We start from the raw sequence: 18,380 nt of genomic DNA on the forward strand, positions 1-18,380 counted from the left end.
CCTTAGTGTACCACAAACGCGTGCAGCTGTCAACCCCTACATCAACGCAGTTCTAAACTGTTTATAGATGTACGGTTTCGCTGAAAGTATGCGCGGTCAAGACTCAAACGAAGCTACTTACTAAAGTGGAAATATGGATTAATGACAGAAGGCCTTTACGTCAATGAACCAGACATTGCAGTCCTTTCAATCACTTGGGCCTTCTTGTTTTCATCTGTCAGACTCACTTTCTCGGACAGAGCAGTGAGCTATAGATCCTCGACTGCAAAATTTCCCACAAAGATGGAGGCAATTTTTCACGTCGTAAGTCTTATCAGAGCAAAATAATGTTAGTTAGCAGAGCATCCAGTTACCTATTGTAGCTGGTGAACTTGATTAGCCCTAGGCTAACAACTTACCCGGAGTTGAAGCAGGCTCGAATTCTAGAAGCATGGTAACCTTACTCAGGAAAGATGATGATATATCTTGGATAGACTTGGAAGTGAAGTAAATGCGGCAGATGCTGGGCACTGTTTCCAAGATCAACGTTGTTGAAAGATATGAATAAGATATGATCTAGTCGGATGAGCTGGCTCGCTTGAGATGGACGAATGCGAATAGCAGGGTAAGATGCCTCTTGGAAACCGTTGGCTCATCCACACACGAGGCCGGGTGATTCGAGTCTAAATAAGAATGTAGGTTGTAGATTTGGTGGGTATGACTCGCTAAATTCCGAACCAAAGCTGAAAGAAATGTTGGCTGAAGTAACGTCGGAAACTAATTTTTGAGGCTCAAGTCTGAGTAAGATTAATTAGGTGGTTGGCCGCATCGCCATTATCAAGATCCCAGAAGATTGCTCGCCTGATGTTTCACAGCCGACATTACACCAACCAACCATGATCCGGTTTTACCCCATTTGTGAGTCACACAGAGGGACCAACTAAACGGAAGAAGAAGCTGTGCAAGACGCGTGAATCCTTCGACCCATCACACCGTTTTTTCCCCTCCCGAGTTCCTGGGATTTCGCTGAGGCTGAGTCCAAGGTGCAATTTGTTGGACGCTGCTGACAGTGCCGTGCGGTCCGTGCCGAAGAGGGAAAAAATGACACGAGAGCGCACGACGAGAATGGAAAGAGCCAGGGGTGGAAGCAAGCAGGCACGGCACGCGACCAACTGCCAGGGTAACGGCGATTCACCGAAGCTTACTCCGTCTCACCTCATCAAAGTCTCACTCACCCGTCTCTCTCATCTCTCAATCTCATTCTCATTCTTATTCTCACTCTTAAACTCTTTATCACTCCAATTTGGCTTTCAAAATTACTAGAAGTTACTCCTTCTTCCTGATTCACCATCTTCTTCCCCATCCAGCTATAAGAGGAACCGCACGGTCGCAGCCAGATGAACGCGTGATCGCCAAACCAATCGCCCACACACCCCCAAGCTCACCTGCGTCCGAAGCCGGCCATGATGCTGCAGCGTGCATGTCGCCCCAATGCGGGGACTGCCCTCCAGTTCCACGTCTCCGCGCGCACCGCCCGCGCCTCGGCTCCGCGCTGGACGCGTCCGTACTCAAGCGCCGGCCCATCACGCTCATCCCGCCTGCCCACGTACGGTATCTGGGCGGCCAGCGTTGCCGCCGGCTGGTTCATCGCGGACGCGGTGCGCGATCGCAAGACACCCAGCACCGCTTCAAGCTTGAAGCCTGGCACCATTCCCAGCCTGGGATCCGGTCCCGTTGACCTCGATGCCCTGGCCAAGACGCCGGTTGATGGGGGCAGTTTTGCAACTGCGGACGCGAAGCTTCGCGAGGATGTCTTTGTGGGATCCTTCACTGCTGAGGGCAAGAATACCCATGTGCATGCCGCGAGAGTCGCGAGTAACCACCCCGTCGAGGATGTCATGGCATTCTCCCTCGCCCCGGGCGTCGGAAGCTCAGAGACCTTGTTCAACGGTGTCTACGATGGCCACGCGTGAGTTCCATTACGTTCGCATCTCTTTCACGTTACTGATGCCAGCCAATACAGCGGATGGGCAACCTCGCTGCTGCTCAAAAGCGCCCTCATCCCCGCCGTATCATCCTCCATCGCCCAGCTCAACCGCGGCGTGGAAGACGCGTCAATCGAAACAGCCATAGTCAAAGCCTTCACCAACCTAGACGACCTCATCGCGTCCAACGCCCAAAAGGCCATAGCCGGCCTCAAAGCCGGCGCCGTCGAGCCCGCCGACTCTGGCGTCATCGCCGCCCTCGCCCCCGCCATCGCCGGCTCCTGCGCCCTCCTCTCCATCTTCGACCCAGCCACCTCGACCCTCCGCGTCGCCTGCACCGGCGACTCCCGCGCCGTCCTGGGCTCCCTCGCCCCCGGCGCGACCTCCTACTCGACCCGCGCCCTCTCCAAGGACCAGACGGGCCACAACAAGGACGAGTTCGACCGCATCGCCAAGGAGCACCCGGGCGAGGAGGCGGACATGATCGACACCAAGAGCGGCCGCCTCTTTGGCATCGCCGTGACCCGCGCCTTTGGCGACCACCGCTGGAAGTGGACCAAGGACGCCATCAAACAAGCCCAAAACGACTTCTTCGGCACGGGCCCGCGGCCCAAATATCTCACACCGCCCTACATGACCGCCGCGCCCGTCGTGACCACAGTCACCGAGATCAAGGGCCCCGACTTTGTCATCCTCGCCTCCGACGGCCTGTGGGACCACATCTCGTCCGAGAACGCCGTCGAGTGCGTGTCCCGCTGGATCTCGGCCAAGAAGGCCGGCGAAAAGACCAAGACCCCGGCCGACAAGCTCGCCGCGACGCCGGGCGTCAAGAGCGAGTTTGACATGTCCGCGGGCTGGCCAAACTGGTCCGCGAAACCGGAGCATTTCATCGTCGAAGACCTCGACAACGCGGCCGTGCATCTGATCAAGAACGCGCTGGGCGGCACGCGCAGGTCCCTCTTCACTGGCGTCACGCTCGCGTACCCGCCGCTGGCGAGGAACGTCAGGGACGACGTCACGGTGCAGGTCATCTTCTTCCAGGACCCGGCCAAGTCGACCTGATTCCATCTAATTGCCTGCAGAGTGCAGAGTGCAGAGTGATTGATTCTCTTTTTCCCCCCGCAAATTCAGGGCACGGCGTTGGGTTCTATGCCATTCAGGGGCAATCTTTTACAATTCAGATGCCTTGCCATGGCCAATGACTCTTGAAGAGTCTGTGATGCAGAGCGCATCAACATCAACATCACAATTTTTGATAGCAAAAACACATAGAAAACTCATAAATCCTCGAAAAACAATACAATAACACTTTCCATGGCAAATAGCATGATCCAGACTCCAGGCTCTCAGTATGTAGTGCGTCATACTATTGTACGCAAGTACCTGAATTGGTAGATTGACTCCGACGGACCCCCAACTCACTCAACGCATGTCTCTAGGGAAATCACTTACTAATAAGATTTGGGTCAATTAGAACATTGAAACTAGAAACTGCCTTGTAAACTCATGATCTCATAAACTAGACCCTGAGCAACTAAACTCCCTCGCAATTCCTAGCTGTGGGATAGACACCAAGTCGTCCCAGTGAGTCCACTCCCCCCAATCCCTCAAACAAGCACAAAATCATCTTCGTAAAACTCCAAAGGCAATGCTCTCGAAATACCACGCCCAGCCTCCGGCGCCTCCTGGCGAGAAACTTGACAGATGCACATCTTCTTGCACTCCTCCTCATCCCGGCACAAGCCCCCGCAGCTCTCAACCTCCTTAAACGTGAACCCGTCGGCGGGGTCCTTCGCATCCTCATGGCTCACGACATCAAAGACCTGGGCATCGGCCTCCTTCACGAGCCTATATACCACCTTCCTCTTTCGACTCGCGTCGGGGTGGGCTCGCGTGCGCTGGAAATCCGGGTCGGCCGGAGGAGGAGGAGGAGGAGGTACCGCCTTACTAGATGTCCAAGCAGTCTCTACCAGAGGAGAGAGAGGAGGACCCAAAGTGAAGTCCGTGATCTCGGAGTCGAGTAAGGTCTCGCCCCCCAGAACCAACGACCCTTCCGACTTGCCCTCAGCGGCGGGACGAATCTCCGTCGCGACGGAATCCAACTCAACCGGCTCCTGCTCCGCCTGGGTGGCAGAAGTCGTGATTCGATCCAGCCCCTCCTTGATCGTCTGGTACCCCTTGGTCGTCGAAAGCTTCCAGTCCTTGATCCCCTCGAGCAGTTCGCGATAAGCCTGCTCAACGCCGTAGGAGGAGCTAGTGCCACCGGATAGCTTCTCCTGCTTGGCCTCGTCCTCCTCCTCCTGCTCTCGCTGCCACTGCAGCTGTTCTGCCCTCTTCCTTGATTCTTCCTCTTTTCTTCTCATCACCTCGTCTCGCGCATCTAGCTTCTTTGATTCTGCGATGAAGTGCAGCCTCAGCTCGGTCGGACGCCGGAATGCTGGGCCGGAACCCAACGACGGCATCGGCATCGGCAACGGGACTTGCGTTTCGGTGTCCCGAGGCCTGGGCGTCGCATCTCTACCTCGAGGTCCTTGGAGAGCTATGTCGGAGGAGTGGGTGGCATTGCTGTCGTTACTGCTGGCCGTAGCCAGGGGAACACGACCGACCTCGTGGACTGAGCTGATTTCCTCTTTCCTCAAGACGTCGTTTGAGGGATAGGCAGCAGATTGAAAGCTACGCCAGGATGCGACCCGCTTCCCTATCGTGAGAGGTTGTCCCTCCATGTCTAAAGTTGTCATGAGCAATTTACACGGCTCACGCCGCTTAGGAGGCTCGGGGCCCGTCCTACCCTCGGCCTCCCGCTCCGTCGAATCTCTCTTCCGAGACCTACGCGACGACTCTCCGGCCCTCTCTGTGGATTGGATCTTCTCCCCGGACCGCGCTGCAAGGACCTCCGCCGTGCAAGACTTCTCGTCCGAGTCGTCGCGCGCGCCCTTGCGGACGTGTCGGGTCCTCTGCGGACTATATGCCTCGGTGACGAAAGATCTCGCTCCAGAGGACTCCAGAAGGGCATCGCGGTCTTGGACCGCAGTTGGTTGATTGCTACGTGTTGACGACGCCATTTTCTTTGCTGTAATATTATGCCTGTATTCTCGGATTCTCCGTGTTTTTAGTTGTCTCTTGTTGGATATTCTGTTATGAAGTCGATATGTGGAGGCGGCGAGGAGCATGAGCAAAACTCTTTAATAGGAATGCGTTCTCTTCAAGCTTTTTCAAGAAGAAGAAAAGCTCGGTGCGGCAGATATATACACAAGGGCAATGAAAGCTTCGAAAAGATCATCCTACGCAGGTATCTATATGAGATCCATTTATTAAAGTTGTTCGGTTGTACGGCGTCTCTAGACTTTCCCACAATGGTTGCCTAAGGGGAAGGGGAAGGGGGGTTTGATCGCGGGAAACACATTTGGACGTAAAGGTTCAGTGTGGGGAGGGACTCATCACAGCAGAGCAGGAAAAAAGGCCGGCTATACATGTCTTTTTCTCGCTGTGCTTTAAAGACGCCGCCGCAGTGTATCGAAAATTCCAACAACCTGCATACAAAGGGTATCCGCAGAATCGCTTCCAAGCAAATTCCAAATCGCACCTCTTTCGTTCCCTCGTCATGATAGCTCCGGATTTTGTTCCAAGCTCTAATTCCTTTCCAAGCCCAAGTCAAACCTTGGGCAGAAGCATTACAGTAGTCGGATAAATGCGCACCTAGGCCACAGGACCTTGTGTTACTCCTGTGAAAAGACGTGAAAGGTGTACATGGAGGTCGTCACTCTTCGCCCTCAGATCCCTGCCAGTGGTTCTCGCCGTCAGAGTCGAGGCCAGGATACTCGGATCCCTCATCCTTGAGTTTAGAGACGGCCTGGGTGATGAATTTGGCGTCTGGCTTCATCGCAGCATACATACTCGGGGCCACAGGGACAAGAACGCTGCCAGGCCCTGCCGTAGTCATTGCCTTGATGAATTGCAGCTGAATGCCCGCCATCCGCCAAGCGAAGTTCGACTTGCGTCTGTAGAAAATCTTGAAGGTTGTGCTGGCACGCAGTAAAGCCCAATTTGTGTGATCCTCGCCTGCGTATGTCTGCCTCAACAGAGCTTCAGCCATTGGCTCGAGTGCAGCATTTGGTCGGGGTTGGATCGTTCGCCACAGCTCATAGACTTCGAGTATGCCGCGGTTCATGTCGTCCTTGTCTTTAATGGGTGCGACCCCTTTGTCCCAACGCTTTCCAGCATCTTCCAAGTCGTTCTTCAAATTCCGCAGAACCTTTTTCAAAGAAGGGTTCGTTGCCGCAAGTTTTTCAAACGCTTCATAAGGTTTAGCAAGATCAGGGTCCCACAGTTCCGCTGTAAGCTCCTCTTCGCCATCATTCTTCAAACGAAGAGGTCGTAGGCCATGCCCAGATCTACCCGACGTCGTGTTCATTGCGTTGTGAAACTTTTCGAGTTCTCGGTCAATGGCTGGCTTCGCCACCAAGAATTTTAGGTGGTCAATAATATGGACCGGCTTTCCCTTGACTGACCAGTTCTCGGACTTGTAGGCCGGCTCTTCAAGTTTTCCGTTATACTTGTGGCTGTCAAGCTCCACTCGGCAGAACCTATTCCAGTCATCTGCCGTGAACTCAAAGCCCTGCTTGGCCTGATCAACAAGGTTGCCCAGAAGGGCGCTTAACCGGCAGGCATATTCATTGTTCACACTGTTGATGTGGTAGCAAAGCCTCTCCTTGTAGTTGGTTGCAATACCCAAGTAGCTTGGCTTCATGCTGAAGGCAATACTGCGGGTGATCATGTCCGATATCGCAAGCCTTTTTTCTTCCTCTTTGTCTTTCTCTTTGTCTTGCCCTTTGTCCTGCCCTTTGTCTTGCTGTTGTACGAGGTCTCCGAATGTCGTCTTGTCTATCCTCAAGTAGCTGGATAGGTTTGGACTGGGCGGCACCTCTGCGTTTTTAAAATTCGAAACAATCGCTGGTTCCCAGCATACCCATGCCTTGTCTCCATCATAATCACCACCGGAAAGCTTATCTGCAAGAGGGACGTCTCCTTTGGCCGAGAAAACAATGATATTTTTTTCAGGGTGTAGCTCCGGTTTGAACACGGCCTTGACCCTTTGCATATCGCTCACGTAATGCGCCGGAGAGCGAGCCACGAGAACGTCGCAACCATGGAGCATGGAGCCCGAAAAGGTCTCTGTCTGAAATTTTGACGAAAAGGATAAGTGCACTTCGCCCTCTTCAAGTTGATTAAAATGGTCCACTACCATGAAGACGTAGGTAGAGTTGGGTATCTTGATGCTCATTTTCTTCTTCAGACTTTCGCAGAGAGAACGCCTAAGGTTCCAGGCGATGTCTTGAAGAAACTTTTGCTTTTGTGGCTCGAATCCGCCATCCAGGAGAAAATTCATGGTCTCTTCGCGTTCGACCGGAAGACCAGCCAGGAAAGGCACCCGACCATGGGTCAGCCGCTGCTTTCTTGTAGAAGAGTTCTCGGCATTCCATTTGCGGAATTCCAAGGGATGCTTCATTGCGTTTTTCTGCCCCTCCAGCTCACGGTTGAGTTCTTCGACGAATATATTTCCAATACTCTCTCGCATGGCTGCCTTATCTATGGCCCGATCCTCAAGGACTGGGAGGAACTGGATGTTGAGGCTTGCAGACCGGGGCTCCATCGAATGGGCACTGATTTCGAGTGTGCGATACTCGTCGAGGCTAAAATCACATTCCCACTTCCGTTGAGATGGCCACGTGTCTATCCAGAGGCCGTCGAGGCCGTCGTCATTGTCCGAAACATCGATTTCCCACATGCCCTTGGCAGAACCAAGGCGACCCTGAATAGCAGACGGGATATCACTGAGGCCGAGTACATCTCTGACTTTTCGAGCGAGCGAGCGGGACATGAGGCCGATTCCATCGTTCATGACCTTGCCGCTGGTCTGTGAACGCAAATCTTTTTCACGGTGTATGATCTGCTTGGGGTCAAGAACGATCACTGGCGTCGTTTTGCTCAATCCTATAAAGGAAATCAATAGGAGTTACAGGCTGCGGATTTGGGTGTGCCTCCTACCAAGCTGTATACGGGAGAACAACTTCAGAAATGGCTGTGTCTTATTGTCATTAAATTGCAGAAGCCAGTCAAGCATCTGCCAAGTCTGTAGCTTATGGTCCCTCAGGTCCCTAGGATTCTCATGAGGGAGGGCTTCGTGGAAGTTGTTCCCATTCTCGGCAAAGAGATAGAGCCTGTCTTGGTAAACAGGCTTGGGCTCCGGGCCCAAGTTCAGGTGTTTTTGTGGCGTCTTGTGTCCCGCGTCTTTGGAGAAATATGCCCGCCATTGTCTGCCAGCGAGGTAGTGCCGCTCTGAAGAGAACCAACGGATAACCTCCTCAGATACTTTGGGATTGTTAATAGGTTCCTGCCACCCTTTTGGAGATGGGATCAAGATTTCGAGAAAACGATCAGAGCCGAATTTGCGATGCAGACGGCACCCTTGATCCAAGGCGATGGGTTGCATTGACAGGGAGAAGATGGGACCCTTCTTCGCTCGAGGGACTTGAACGAAACGAGCAGAAAAGACTACATGCTGTCCTCTGATAGTATTGAAGCCAGACATAGCTGCAGCCCATGCATCTGTGCTGGGTCGCTCCGGAAATGATTTGCCAGCGAAAAGAGGATGGGCCAAGAGAGCCTTCCAGATTTGGTTGTAGTTGATCCACGTTTCGTCGTAATCCATCACCACTTCTCCCAAATCGATGCCGCAATGAACTGCAATGCGCGTAATTTCCCATGCGACGGCGAATGGCGCACGGTTGAGCCAACTGGGGAATCTCGCTGAATGACGGTTAGCATGCGGTCGAGGCGAAGCCAGATTAGCGGTGAAGGCGACGGTCCCAACGTCTAGTGGAAAGACTTACGCCAGGAAGCGTCAAGGCGGGACCGGAGATCAACCGGCTCAGATCGTTTGAGGGGAGTGAACAGAGGTTGGCACAGGGATGGATCCCGAAGACCCGAGACCCCTGAGTTGACGGCTGCCCAGTTAGAGGTACTGCCGAATGGTTCGGGTGCGAGATCAGCTGGTCTCCTGGAGTTCTTCGTTGACGTGTCTACTTCATGTTCTGTGAATGAGATATTGAGAGCATCAAGATGGCCAGAAGATGCCGGGAACAGGTCCTGCGACTGCGACGAATTTGTTTCTTGATCTAGCAATGGCCTTCGCATCTCCTCTTCCTCGATCGGAGCTGGGATTGTCTCTTGCGTGCCCGGCAGTTGCTCATCTGCCCTCGAAAACAGCGACGTTCGACTGGTGCTCGCAGATGTCGTAACAGAAACGCTCCCGTAAATATTTCCGCGCACGGAAGGGGGAACCCCAAAAGATTTGTGCGGCCTCGAAGCATCCCTGGTGAACTGTGCGGGCATGGCCACGGGCTTCGCTGATCGAGAGCGGCTTGGGACTTTGTCCAATGCATTGAGTACTGCACCTTCCCTCTCCGTTCCGTCTCCGTGATGAAGGCTTGCCTTGACTCTTTTAGGTGACTCGACTGTGGTGTCCGTTTCGGATCTTCTCTTTGACTTGCATGGGTCGGGTGAGGCGAAGGCTGCCGCTCCGGTTTGAGCATAAGTTAAGGCGCTCGCCTTCGCTCGAGGATGAGCCATATCCAAGACGCTGATCAATACCTCCTGCAACTCCAATACTTGGCCTGAAGTTTCGGCCTTGGGCGCCCCTCCAGACTCCGGGACGGGTTCGTCATCATCGAACGGCCGGATCCAGTTCTGACTAGCCGCTCTGGCTTCCATATGAAAGGACCGAAGAATTCTGTCCAACAGAGTGGTTTGGAAGCTATGGAATCGGATGCCGCGAATTATCTTCTCACTCCTTGCAAAGGCTGCATCTTGTCGGGCGCGTTGCCGCGTCGAAGCCGGTGTAAGTGTCACATCGGGTATCTCGACGGCGAGATTGTATTCGCGATTAAGCTTGTCCACCACTTCTTTGACTCGATCGCTTTGAATGGGCTTCTTCGGGGTCCTCGGCGCCAATGGAGCGGACTTTGTGTGCGGCGCCATGGTCGTGTTAAGGAGCTTTGAGCGCAGAGGGAGGTCAGAATCAGAGTTCATGCCGAAGCTCCGAGGGCATGCCTGCCGAGGAGAGTAGCGAGTGGAAAGCTTGAATGAGGCCTGGCAGACTATTGTATCATGTTGCTACTTATCGCAACACTGAGTAGCAGCACGATCGTGCCATGTCGGAGTGCTCGAGTAGAAGAAGATGAGTTTGAGATGTTTCGTGCGTTCTAGGCGCAACGGCTCAGCGGGGTAAACGGAGCGGTGAGGAAGGGAGGACGCGGGTAAGGAAGGGGGCGCAGGGGCCGAAGGAAGGCTGCAGAACAACGCTCAAAGAGAAGGGAGAAGAGAGCAATAATTTGTCTGGCAATGTAGCCTTCCAGCGTCGTCTTTGGGAAGAGCGGCTGAGGAGGACGGATTGTCGCAGGCTCGCAGTGAAGAGAGAGGTACAGAGGTACTTGCATCACACTGCAGGTGCGACCCAGCCAGAGGAGAGCAACACGGGAAGGAGTATTTGGTGGGGCCTGCGCAAGCTCAATCATTGGACAAGAAGCACGGACATCTCGGAACGGGCGCTTATCCCGGAATGGTCGAAAAACGGCTCCATAATTGGCCAATCAAAGCTACTAAAGAGATCCACATGTGTCCGCAAGTACAGACTATCGCGGGATCTAGTGGTGTTAGTGCAGGGACGGCCTTGACTGATGCTCCAGCTCCTTTCCCTGCCGTCTGCCATCCCAAGGTAACCTGCGTGTATTGACCAACATCAACAAACAACAAGAACAGTTTCGACTTTACTGTGTAGGGTGAGTCTGATTTCATTGATGCGAGACCGGGCTACTATCATGCAGTTTGCTACGAGATTCGTACATCCCCTCTGTGATGTTTATGGCGGGGGGTCATACACGGCAGATGAGCTGACCTTTGTCAACTAGATGAATCAGTCGTTGCGATATGCTTTCGAAAGCACTCAAAGCAGGTTTTTCCAGGCAAATCAACATCACGCTCACACCTTCGAGGGGATATCTCTATTCACTCTCACGCAAAGCTGCCAAGATTCCTCAACCATCTTGCGGGCGTGGCCTCTAAAGACGGCTTCCTATCTGCCCCTCTGATGGATCTGACGCTGCCCCTGGTACCGAAGGGCGTTTCTCCTGCGCCACGACCTGCCCGAATACCGACTCGACATCATGCTCGTGGATCCAAACAGGCTCGACCCGATTTTTCATCCTCGCCCGCAAGCCATCATCATTCTCCACCACCGCCAACCTCTCGACCTTTTTCTTATTCGTCGAATGCACCGTCTCAAGCACCCGGTCAGTATGCGCTTTCCGGGTCTTCTCGTACAACTTCAATGCTGTCGCAATGTCCGCAGCCGACGGGAGCTCCGTGGCCGACGGGGGGAAGACGTGCTGGATCGATGCCGCAAAGGCCCAGGCATCGTCGATAGCGAGACTCCCACCCGCAGCAAAAGCTCCGCCATGTGCATGCGCCGCATCGCCGGCAAACGTCACCCTGTCCTGCCCCAGGACCCAGCTCTCGAGCCCGTGGGCAGAGGCGTTGGGATACACCTTTAACGAATCTGCAGGCGTTGCCTCGATGATCTCGCGCACCAGACGGTGCCAGTCGCTGTAATGCTCCTTGAGCAAGTCGATGTCGCTGCCAGTGTTCCAGACGGTGTCTTTGTACAGCGCATCGGGCGCATCGGGGTCGCTTTGGTGGGAAGCGACGATGCAGAAGAGATCTCTGCCCAGCTTTGACATGAACCACGTGCGATCGATCCCCCACCAGTGTTCCGCCTCGTCCGGGATGTCGGGGATATGAGACAGATGGGAGACGGGGTACACGGCGCGGAATGCCGTCCAGCCGGTCCACTTTGACCGAGACGAGGGAACGTAGAAGCTCCGCACACCCGAGTGGATGCCGTCGGCGCCGAGAAGGATGTCTGCTGTGACGGCCGTGTCGTCTGCGAAGGTGATATTCAGCCTGCCTGTTGACTCTTGGTTCTGAATGGTCTTGAAAGCCTTGTTGAGGTGGATCTGGGCAGGATCGATGTGCTTGAGCAGAGCCTGCTGCAGATGCGGGCGGTGGAATCTTGCCGTCTTATGGCGGGCCTCCACGCTGCCGTGATGCTCGTCAACCGAGACGATTTCGCCAGTCTTGTAATGCCTACTCATGGCGTCAGACTCAGCTGCCGTGCGATCCAATATCAACACACTCACCGATAGATCATGGGGTAGCCCGACTTGTTGCGGAAGGCGATTGAATCGTCCAAGGCATTATGGACGCCCAGCTTTTCCAGCGTCCGCAGGCCATTGGGTCCCAACGCAATCGACGCGCCAACTTCCCGCAGTTCCGTCGCCTTGTCGTAGATCTGCACGTTGATGCCTGGGTGGTCTTTCAACGCGATAGCAGCCGTCAGGCCGGCGATGCCCGCGCCGATGATGGCGACTTGGAGCTGCTGCTGCTGACTTGTACTACCCATTTGGTTGCGAGGCTCCAGATTAAGTTCAAAGTTGCAGGACACGAAACATGTACACTGGGGCTACAGATATTGGGTCATCCACCGCTTTTATCAAACCACCCAGCTGTCCGACGCTGGCCGCCCACGGCTCCGGGTTGGAGATAACGAAAGCCTCGGTGGGGTCGGGGCCGAGCCCGGCGTGACGCCATTTCGCACCGCGATGGTGATACCGTATCTGACACCCCGCAGCACCACGCTGATTCCCGTGCTCGGTCGTCTCTGACTGGATTCTTAATCAAGAGCTCGGAGGAATAGGATTTCCCCCCGCAGCCTATCCGGCCATTTAGGTTGGTCTCGCACCATCCCAACCCACAATGAAGACACGCGGATGGCATGTTTTGCCCCGATTTGGTCCCTCAACGTCGGACACTTCCCGACGTTGCACGCGGGGATGGGGCGGCGACCACTCCCTCGGGCCGGAAGTCGGGGATCTACAGGATTGAACGACAACCTCGACTAGCTTTTCTCTGAGCTGTCTTTTTTGGGAAGTGTTGAATTAGATGGTGCAATTCCCCTGTATCCGTTTGACGAGGCAGTGACTCAAACATCACCATGAGTCAGAATCATAAGACACCAACTTTGTGACTATTCTCATCTTATCTCATTAGAAATACTATGAAGGACTGTCGCTCAATCTTTTTGCTCATTTACCCTGGCAATTTCACACTAAAGACAGGTGTTTAGGCAAATCCTCGTCGCTCAATCGATACCTCCAGCCCACTTTGGACTACGAAAAAAGTAGCGCTAGCTCGTAGTGGTCGCCCAGGATGTGCAAGCTTGAACTTGAAATCTCTAAGTAGACGCGGCACAACCTTGTTGATTTCCAATAGAGCCAGGTTCCGCCCAATGCAGACATGGCTTCCTCCGCCAAACTGTAGAGAACTGTTAGCTCTGTCGCGTCCGAGAGTAAGTCCTTTGTCAACTCACCTGGAACATGTACCGCTCCATCCTCTTGGCTTCATCATCATCCACCAGCCATCTCTCCGGGCGATAGTCATCAGCGTCTTCGCCAAACGTGCGCTTGTCGCGGTGCAGGACCCAGCCGTTGACGGCCACCTTCGTCCCTCCAGGGAAGAAGTGGCCATCTAGTTCGGCTCCCTCCGGTGGAACCAAGCGGCTGATGTTGAGTCCTACTGCAGGTCGCACGCGCATGGCCTCCTTCAGGCAGGCCTGGAAATATGGCAACTGTTGGGCTTCTTTCCAGGATACGTTGCCGGTGGAGGACATCGCCCCGGATTTGACGGCATCCTCGATTTCAGCAACCAGCCTAGAGTGTACGTGCGGTGCGGACAGGACGTGCCAGAAGAGTGATTGCATGGTTGAAGCAGTAGAGTCGGATCCGGCAAAGCTGTTGCGACCCAGTCAGTCCTGGACACTGGCCATTCTCACGAAATATTGACACTTACATGGCGCCATGAGCAACGGCAAAAATGTCCCCTTCGGTAAACTGTTCGGTATCCTTCAAATGACCCTTGATCAGACTCGATAGCAGGTCTTTCCTCCCGTCGTCATTCCGTAACTTGCCCTCACTCTCCTTATCAAAGGGTCGCCTTCTTTCCAGCTCACTCAACGCAATCCGAGTAATTGGCGCATTCTTGGTGTTGAGCGTTGGGATAAACTTCCACAAGGGGTTCCGTCGCAGTAGCTTATCAACCCACGGGACCTGACCGACGATCCCGTTGTAAGCCTGTGAGCGGTCAATGGTGACAATGGCGTCCTCCACGTCTCTACCTTCAGCTAGAAACCCGAAGCTTCGCGAGAAAGCCACCTCGCCAAGCACGTCAAAGGCAAAGTAGTGCAGCCATGCCCCAAGGTCAACCGACTTGTCAGCCTTATACTCCATGGGTTGCGACGCGAAGCCGTCAAGTTTGGTCACCAGTAGGTCAATGGTATCGTCAAGGAAGGGACTGAGCTGCTGCATCGCCGCCATGCTATACGGAACATTGGCAACCTTCTTCTTTCTTGCATGAGCTTCCTCGTCGACTTCCGTGAAGATGTCTGGGTTCTCCGGTGGCGGAAACACGCCATAAAACGCCGTCTTGTAGAATCGTTTGCCGGCGCTCAGGAGGTGCCGTGCGGCTTCGGGCGATGCCATGGATACCTCATTCGGCGCGATGCGAACGACCGGGCCATATTTTTGGTGAAGCGCAATGTGATCCAGGTGTGTATGACCGGATGCGGTGGAAAAAACCGTCCAGAAACGGGTAAATGAGGCAATGAACGGCCCGGGGTATGGACGGAGCGGGGATAGGTAACGGGTGCGGAGGACATTTGCTAACACGGCGAGAGGGAGTAGAATCGGCCAGTATTGTCGGAGCAAGAGCCCGGCCGTTTCGATGTACGTGTGAGTGCTGTCATCCAGATCCATTGCTTTCATCGGAGAGTCCATGATCGCTTAGGTAGCTCACGAGCTCGAAGACGCACAAAAGACGATGCTAGGCAGGATTAAGCTTTACAACGTACCGTCGTTCTAGATACAGTATCATGACTAGAGCCATTACCAACGGCTCCTGTTGGTCGTTACGGATGGCATGCAATATATATCCTGTCTCCGGATTTGATCTTCAGGCTATTTAACAGTCCTCAACTGATCAGTCATCTAACACAAATGTGCAACTCCAGCCGCGCCGAAACCCAAAAGCTGACATCACCAAACCTTAGACGCCTAGACTATACGCCTACAGAAACGGCACTCTTTTACAGTTCCAAATTGCGCCGGCGACACAACTGGCATCCGAAAAGCTTAAATGGCCAATAAAAGAACTGCCGACGCCAAAAGGTCATGGTGAGCACGGGGAAGTGGTGATGCGGGGAGGGCGGCGATGCGGAGAGGCTTTTGTCATCGGGTCATTCTGGGCAAGTAAGCCAGAGTTTGACAACGGAATTACGGAATTACAAGTCCGCGCTGCCGAATGTGCAATTCTTGCGAGAACGATGACAATGCGGACGTCATGCTGCGAGCTTGTGATATTCTCCAACGGGTATCTATATGCAGAGGAGACGCTATTCTGGAACTAGTCAGTAGGGAAGTCTTCGACATCAGGCGGCCAGGAGAGATGCCACGTAATCACCTCTGGCCCGAGATTGCCATGGCCATTTCTAAAACGCATGCAGAGGAGTCGCATCGTATCCCCGCGAGCTGCTGAGAGTCAATACTTGGACTTCAGACGGAACCTCCAGAGTTCCGCTGATCTGAATTTGGCCAACAAAGACAACAGAAAACCGCCCGGAAATTACCCCAGAAAAAAAGTATCAGAGGCGGGCCGAACCCAACGCTCCAGACTTGTGTTTTATTTTTGTAAGAAAACGAGACGACTTTTTACAACCTTTTGAGACGTGGTCAATTTCCCCAAGATCAGGGCCCACGGAGCCTCATGTCAACCTCGATCTTATCTCAACTGCCGAGTTCGTGTGCGCCCGCATTGCGGAGTATATGGGTCCCTCCCCCTCTCTCTCAGGGGGATGTTGACAGATCGGAAATTCCTCGGCGACGACAAAGGGATGGGGGGGGGGCCTGGACGCATGGGTTCTTGACACTCGGATCGACAATCAGGCGGGAAGTGACACACGGAAGAAGAAACGCGTTGAACACAGATCGAGAAGAGGACGCTGCTAAATCGGGATGGGGGCCTGGCACGGCAGCGGGATCGTGGCCACCAGGCACAGGTGAGATGGCCGCGGAGAACAAAGAAGCTCCACAACCGGGAACCGCGGGAAGGTAGAACGCGGAGAACTACGGGGGCCAACTTTGCAATGGGCATCGTTCGGCTCCCACTTGCTCACCGGCCGCGTGATAGCCCGAGCTCCATTCCGCGGGGGGGGCTTTCGGGAAGGGGACGGGCAACGTGGACGGGAGTTGTAAAGGTCCCGGCGCTCCACTTGCTTGGTATGGTTGACCGTTGGATGACTCTCGAATACCAAGGTTTCTGAGTCAGGGTGCCCGTTGAAGCTCAGGGTCGTTTCTCTAGGTAGGAGAGAGTACGTACGACGCCTCTCTTGAGGCTTTACTTACAATGGTGGTATGGGTAAGTTTAAACTCCCTACCAGGTAGTATGGGTCTGGCCCAGGCAAAGCAGTGACTCTCAATGGCCAGAATTGTGCTTGACGTGCACGCGGATCTCAAAAGTTGTGCTGCTGACATAATCTCTGGAAGCACGGCCGAAGATACCTGATAGGGGGGTTAAACTTTGGCCTGATACCGTAGTAGAACGAAGGAAAAAACACGACGGGCCGGTCGTCCGGTGCCAGCAAGCTACCCGTATCTAGGCGTCAATCCGCCACCGGCTCCCACGGGCTACTACGGGCTACGGAAACGCAATCAGCGATTCCTCTTGAGGAAAAGCAAGACCTGTATGAGCTACTTGACTCGCTGGCGTCAGAATGTGCCCTGCAATCGACCAATCTGATGTGCCAGTTCGTTCTTTGGAAAACATAGGAACGAAACGGCTTGAGTCGACCCGAGTCAAGTAGGCGTTGACAGGGGACAAAAGAGGCGGTTCCCTAGTGCCAAAACTGGGCGTCCTGTGACTCGGATTGTCAAGTCTAGAGGATGCGCGGAAAAATCACCCTGGCTGCTACGTTACGTCGCCCAGGGCTGTTCAGCGGTAATCTCTTTGATTCGCCCGGTTGCGAGGAATCCTCTACGAGGCCTCTAGGAGGGAGTCTGTACTCGTATATGAGCCAGCCGCGGTATCTTCCGAGGTTTGAACCTAGGGCACCTCGTCGTTGAAAGCTCCTAAAGTTGCTGTCGTTCATCTACACAGTATGGTCAGGGGTCACCCCGAGGGCCGGGTGAAGATGGAGCCTGGGGGACGAAGAAGTATTCGTACGGAGGGGTAGAGGAAAGAAGGGGAAAAAAAAAAGGCAGGGTCCCCCGCTCCAAGACGACAGCGGGCGTCCGAGCTGTCCGACACAGCCAGCCAAGGGCATGATGTTCAAAGAAGCAGGAGGGGAGATGATCCGCGGCCAGACCCGGGGTCTGGCTGAACCTTGAATTTTTTTGTGAAGTGTGGACTGTGAGTCCAGCTATGACATTCGAAATAGGGGCCCCGCCAGCGAGGCGACTTGAGTTTCGTGGGCTTGCCAAGGTCACCGGGATGCTCCCAGAAACGTTCCGCCAGCGGCAGGGAGTTGCTAGAGCCAGGTTTGCTCACTACAATTAGGACACACCCAGGGAAGGGTGGGTTGGCTTCTCATTCGGGTTCGGTCTCCTAACAAGTTAGAGCAGGGCCCCTGCAGGGACGATTTCCAAGGGAGAGCCCTAAAATCTGGGGTTGAGTCGAAGGAGGTGTGCCAATTCAAATTGGGCTTATAGGGCAGGGCTCAAAGGTTGAATTGATTTGTACACTATGTTTTTGCATATCTCACTCAATCAAAGGAAAGCCAGGGAAACGCTGTGTATGATGAGAGCCATGAAATGGATGGGCTAAAACCTTTTTGCCGTGTGATATCTTGCTCGAACCTTATCGACGACCTTGTAGTCTGCCCAGCAACTCGAGGCTTTCAGATGGGACCACGAAGGATGAACTGCGCACCACTCGCGTTCCACCCGAAAGCTTACCTTCCACGTCTGATGAGCAGAGAGAGGTTCCAGTCGCTTCTTGTGTATAGCATAGACGGCTGTTTCCTAATTCGTTTCCTCTGCGAGTCAATAACCGAGTTACAGCCCGAGCTCGTGAAACCCTGACGCGTTAATGTCTAGTCAGAAAATTTTGGGATCAGTACTTGGGACCAGGGGGGTTTGGGCAATCTCGATGGCTGATGGCTGAGAGCGCCAAGCCTGGACCGCCGACCGGTGATGGCGATACCTCGTCTCATTGACACAGTAGTAAAGTGTCTGGAAGATGCCGTTGTATGCCTGC

The 18,380-nt window shown here is 54.1% G+C and overlaps 6 protein-coding genes across 6 annotated transcripts; 1 reads left to right on the forward strand and 5 right to left on the reverse strand.

The window, feature by feature from the left end:
• Nucleotides 1-1,442: 1,442 nt before the first annotated feature.
• Nucleotides 1,443-3,026, forward strand: CORC01_13826 (protein phosphatase 2C; the record flags this gene model as incomplete). The annotated part of the gene is made up of 2 exons (XM_022625442.1): nucleotides 1,443-1,948; nucleotides 2,003-3,026. The coding sequence occupies 2 exons, from the start codon at nucleotides 1,443-1,445 to the stop codon at nucleotides 3,024-3,026; spliced, it is 1,530 nt and encodes a 509-aa protein (XP_022468055.1).
• Nucleotides 3,027-3,571: 545 nt separating this feature from the next.
• CORC01_13827 (uncharacterized protein) lies at nucleotides 3,572-5,026 on the reverse strand (the record flags this gene model as incomplete). Its single annotated transcript, XM_022625443.1, has 1 exon — nucleotides 3,572-5,026. The coding sequence occupies one exon, from the start codon at nucleotides 5,024-5,026 to the stop codon at nucleotides 3,572-3,574; it is 1,455 nt and encodes a 484-aa protein (XP_022468056.1).
• A 695-nt stretch (nucleotides 5,027-5,721) lies between these two features.
• On the reverse strand, nucleotides 5,722-10,001 carry CORC01_13828 (RNA-directed RNA polymerase; the record flags this gene model as incomplete). The annotated part of the gene is made up of 3 exons (XM_022625444.1): nucleotides 5,722-7,955; nucleotides 8,010-8,771; nucleotides 8,855-10,001. 3 exons carry the CDS (start codon nucleotides 9,999-10,001, stop codon nucleotides 5,722-5,724), a joined length of 4,143 nt encoding a protein of 1,380 aa, XP_022468057.1.
• Nucleotides 10,002-11,080: 1,079 nt separating this feature from the next.
• CORC01_13829 (uncharacterized protein) lies at nucleotides 11,081-12,480 on the reverse strand (the record flags this gene model as incomplete). Its single annotated transcript, XM_022625445.1, has 2 exons — nucleotides 11,081-12,164; nucleotides 12,218-12,480. The coding sequence occupies 2 exons, from the start codon at nucleotides 12,478-12,480 to the stop codon at nucleotides 11,081-11,083; spliced, it is 1,347 nt and encodes a 448-aa protein (XP_022468058.1).
• A 719-nt stretch (nucleotides 12,481-13,199) lies between these two features.
• CORC01_13830 (benzoate 4-monooxygenase cytochrome P450) lies at nucleotides 13,200-14,908 on the reverse strand (the record flags this gene model as incomplete). The annotated part of the gene is made up of 3 exons (XM_022625446.1): nucleotides 13,200-13,391; nucleotides 13,447-13,867; nucleotides 13,926-14,908. 3 exons carry the CDS (start codon nucleotides 14,906-14,908, stop codon nucleotides 13,200-13,202), a joined length of 1,596 nt encoding a protein of 531 aa, XP_022468059.1.
• A 2,366-nt stretch (nucleotides 14,909-17,274) lies between these two features.
• On the reverse strand, nucleotides 17,275-17,448 carry CORC01_13831 (uncharacterized protein; the record flags this gene model as incomplete). Its single annotated transcript, XM_022625447.1, has 1 exon — nucleotides 17,275-17,448. The coding sequence occupies one exon, from the start codon at nucleotides 17,446-17,448 to the stop codon at nucleotides 17,275-17,277; it is 174 nt and encodes a 57-aa protein (XP_022468060.1).
• Between the last annotated feature and the right edge of the window lie 932 nt (nucleotides 17,449-18,380).

This window comes from Colletotrichum orchidophilum (assembly GCF_001831195.1).
Source record: "Colletotrichum orchidophilum strain IMI 309357 chromosome Unknown Scaffold_216.1, whole genome shotgun sequence".
NCBI lineage: Eukaryota > Fungi > Ascomycota > Sordariomycetes > Glomerellales > Glomerellaceae > Colletotrichum > Colletotrichum orchidophilum.